The 3,865-nt window shown below is 38.4% G+C and overlaps 1 protein-coding gene across 1 annotated transcript; it reads right to left on the bottom strand.

Moving 5' to 3' along the window:
• Positions 1-901: 901 nt before the first annotated feature.
• On the bottom strand, positions 902-1,849 carry LOC106509347 (olfactory receptor 5B2-like). The gene has a single exon (XM_013994292.2). It carries the CDS (start codon positions 1,844-1,846, stop codon positions 902-904), a length of 945 nt encoding a protein of 314 aa, XP_013849746.2. The 5' UTR covers positions 1,847-1,849.
• Between the last annotated feature and the right edge of the window lie 2,016 nt (positions 1,850-3,865).

Raw genomic sequence — 3,865 nt, 5'->3', positions numbered from 1 at the left:
ATCCTGCTATATTAGCTAATACTATTTGAGAAATAAAAAGCTCTATTTTTATATACACTATATTTTGGCTCTTTTTGTAACAGAAATTCAGTTTAACTGAATTTCTTTTTAAAAAAAAATATTTTTATTGGAGTACAGTTGATTTACATTGTTGTGTCAATTTCTGCTGTACAGCATAATGACCCAGTCATTCATATATGTACATCCTTTTTCCCATACTATCTTGCCTCATGTTCTACCCCAAGAGACTGGACATAATTTCCTTGTGCTGTACAGTAGGAATTCATCGCTTATCCATTCTAAATGCAATAGTTTGCATCTCCTAACCCCAAACTCCCCATCCATCCCACTTCCTCCCCCCTCCTCCCCAGCAACCACAAATCTGTTCTCTGTGATCTGCTTCCAATTGTGATAGATAAATTCTGGGAAGAAATTCTTTTCAGCAGTTTTCTTCAAGAGAAGCAATCTTTATCTTCATGCTTGGATCTTGACCAGCTTTTGTACAGGTATTTATTCGTATGATAAGGTAGAAAAAAACGTTGTGAGTCTAGACATTGAGAAGCCTTTTTGTTTTATTTTCACACTGTGAGAATTCTGGCCTGAAAATATTACGAAAGAAAGCTTGTCCAGACTCTGGGGGATCAAAGACCACGTGTATTAAGAGGCAGAATAACCAGACTCGACATCCAGAAATGCAAGGTCATTTCTAAACTTTCAGTCCAGCTGACCAAGTAGAAGATATGCAACCTCATGAATGAGCCTATGTGAGAGCAGCAAAGTAACTGCCCTGACAAGCACATGATTATGAGAAATAATAAACTGTTGTTTAAAGCCACTAGTCTTGGTTTGTCACAAAACAAAAGATAACTGATTAGCTGTGCAGGTTGTATGATCTCTCTAATTAAACCTGTGTGCTAAACATCATCTTCATCTTCTCAGTGGCTTTCCTCAAGGCATTACTCACCTCTTTGTTTCTTAGACTATAGACAATAGGGTTCAGCATGGGGATTACTATTGTATAGAACACAGATGCCATTTGGTCATTGTCCATAGAATGACTTGAACCGGGCTGTAAGTACATGAAGGTCACAGTTCCATAGAATATGGTAACAGCAGTGAGGTGAGAAGTGCAGGTGGAAAAAGCTTTCCTCCGTCCCTCTGCTGAGTGCATTCTCAGGATAGCAATGAATATGAATAGATAGGAGGTCAAGATAACTGTAAGGGCAAAAAAGACATTGAACGCTGCTAAGATGAAGAGCACAATTTCATTTATAGAGACATCGGAGCAAGAAAGAGCCAGGATTGGGGGAATATCACAGAAGAAGTGATGGACCACATTGGAATGGCAGAAGGAGAGGCAGAAGGTGAATCCAGTGTGGATGGCAGATTCAACAAATCCCCAACTGTAGCAGGCTACTGCCATTTGAGCACACACACGGGTGGTCACCGTGGTGGTGTAACGTAAGGGCTTACACACTGCTGCGTGACGATCATAAGCCATGACAGCTAGTAGAAAACAGTCAATACTGGCAAAAGCCACAAAGAAGAACATCTGAGCCACACATCCCCCATAGGAGATGACTTTATCTCCTGTGAGAAATCCAGCCATCACCTTGGGAGTAACAGCTGAGGAGTAAACACAATCCACCAGAGAGAGGTGACTGAGGAAAAAATACATGGGAGTGTGGAGACGTGCATCCGACAGAATCAACGTGATCATCGCAAGATTTCCAATGAGAGTGAAGAGATATATGAGAGTGAATATTATGAAGAGGGGGCCTTGCAGCTCTGGAGTGTCGGTCAGTCCTAAGAGTCTAAACACATGCACCTCTGTGCTGTTCTCCATGGATGCTATTTTAAAATTATGTTCCACCTGTCAAAAGAAGGGAAGCAAAATGGATCAATTACTGATGCACAGAAAATGATTCACAACATACTCTGTCACATGAATGACATAGGCACATCATGACCCCCTTACAAAGGTGGGGTTCCCAATAACCATGATACTGGCTCCTTCTGACCCCCATCTTGCAATGTGTACAGGTAGGCACTATATTCATTAGTTCCTGACCCCACTCAGATATTCCAAATGCCTATTTTGTTTTTTGGGTTTTGTTTTTTTTTTTTTTTTGGTTTTTATTTTATTTTTTTTTAAATTTTTTTAATTTTTTATTTTCCCACTGTACAGCAAGGGGATCAAGTTATCCTTACATGTATACATTACAATTACATTTTTTTCCCCACCCTTCGTTCTGTTGCAACATGAGTATCTAGACAAAGTTCTCAATGCTACTCAACAGGATCTCCTCGTAAATCTGTTCTAAGTTGTGTCTGATAAGCCCAAGCTCCCGATCCCTCCCACTCCCTCCCCCTCCCATCAGGCAGCCACAAGTCTCTTCTCCAAGTCCATGATTTTCTTTTCTGAGGAGATGTTCATTTGTGCTGGATATTAGATTCCAGTTATGAGTGACATCATATGGTATTTGTCTTTGTCTTTCTGGCTCATTTCACTCAGGATGAGATTCTCTAGTTCCATCCATGTTGCTGCAAATGGCATTATGTCATTCTTTTTTAAGGCTGAGTAGTATTCCATTGTGTATATATACCACATCTTCCGAATCCAATCATCTGTCGATGGACACCAAATGCCTACTGTGTTATCTTCAAAATATCTCTTGCTTATTTATATTCAGGTTGAAAGTTTGTACTTCCTCTACAAATTAATTTTACTTTCCTCACTCTTGTTCCTGACAAGTTCTCATATTAACTGAGGACTTACTATATGCCAGGTAGCCTGAGAATAATAAATAGTATCTCATTTAATCTTCCCAGCTGTCCTATTAGATAATTACCTGAGAGAAATCATGTATCACTGCCTTTCTGGTTATAAATGAAGATTGAGAATTCTTCATTCTCTGTGAAGAATGAGATTATCATCCAAGAAACTGTGATCCATCTGAAGTCTAAGAAAAAATAGTTTCCCTTCCACTTTTTCATGGAAGATTTCCCCAGCCTTAAACGATTTGTCCCACCAAAGTGTAAAAAATCTCAAAATTTTGATTATTCAAAAAACTCTGTACTGTACAGCCAATGCCTGGCTTCATCCTCTTGAGGAAAGCAGAATAGAATGGAGGAAAATGGTCATTTTAATTTTATTCCCTTGGAAAAGCAACATAAATATTGCTGAGGTTTAATTTCTTCATCTGACAAAATTAAGTGGGCATTGTTTCCTACTTTTAGTATTTACAATAGTCTTAACAGCAATTTTAAAAAGTGCTTGTAGACTAAAAACTGATATTTACAGAGAAAGTATGTTATAGTGGTAAAGAACATGGGCTGTGGAGTGAAATGTATGCATTCAAATCCTGACATTGCCACTTACTAGCTGAGTAAACCTTGGGCAACTCAATCTCTCTGTGCCTCAGTTTAAAACCGGAGTGTTAATAATAGTACCTCACAAGTCTGTTTGGGGGACTTAATGAATTGATTTAGAATAATTATTTAGAATACTGCATAATACGAAATTAACATGCAATAAATCATAGGTATTATTATTATTAAATAAATAACGTTATTATGAAGAGTAGTCAGAGTATTATACAAGATTATTGAAAAAAATAACAAAATAAGATTGGCAAAATTATTGGAACCACATTACTAAAGAAATTTATGTGTGTAAGTGACCTGATAAACTTAAAATTGTTTAGTCAGGAAGTTCCCATTGTGGCTCAGTGGTAATGAGCCCAACTAGTATCCATGAGGACATAGGTTCAAAACATGGCCTCGCTCAGTGGCTTATGGATCTGGCATTGCTGAGCTGTGGTGGAGGTTGCAGACATGGCTTGGATCCCCCATTGCTGTGGCT

Source organism: Sus scrofa, chromosome 2 (genome assembly GCF_054392235.1).
Source record: "Sus scrofa isolate SSC_HxYL_T2T_F1_AM1 chromosome 2, Sscrofa_HxYL_maternal_Yorkshire_Landrace_v2.0, whole genome shotgun sequence".
Classification (NCBI taxonomy): domain Eukaryota; kingdom Metazoa; phylum Chordata; class Mammalia; order Artiodactyla; family Suidae; genus Sus; species Sus scrofa.
The sequence above is the reverse complement of the archived record's forward strand: the minus strand, read 5'-3'. Positions and strand labels throughout refer to the sequence as shown.

Bases quoted from the DNA above. Each gene is read 5' to 3' on its own strand.
- LOC106509347 (XM_013994292.2), bottom strand. From the start codon at position 1,846: ATGGAGAACAGCACAGAGGTGCATGTGTTTAGACTCTTAGGACTGACC.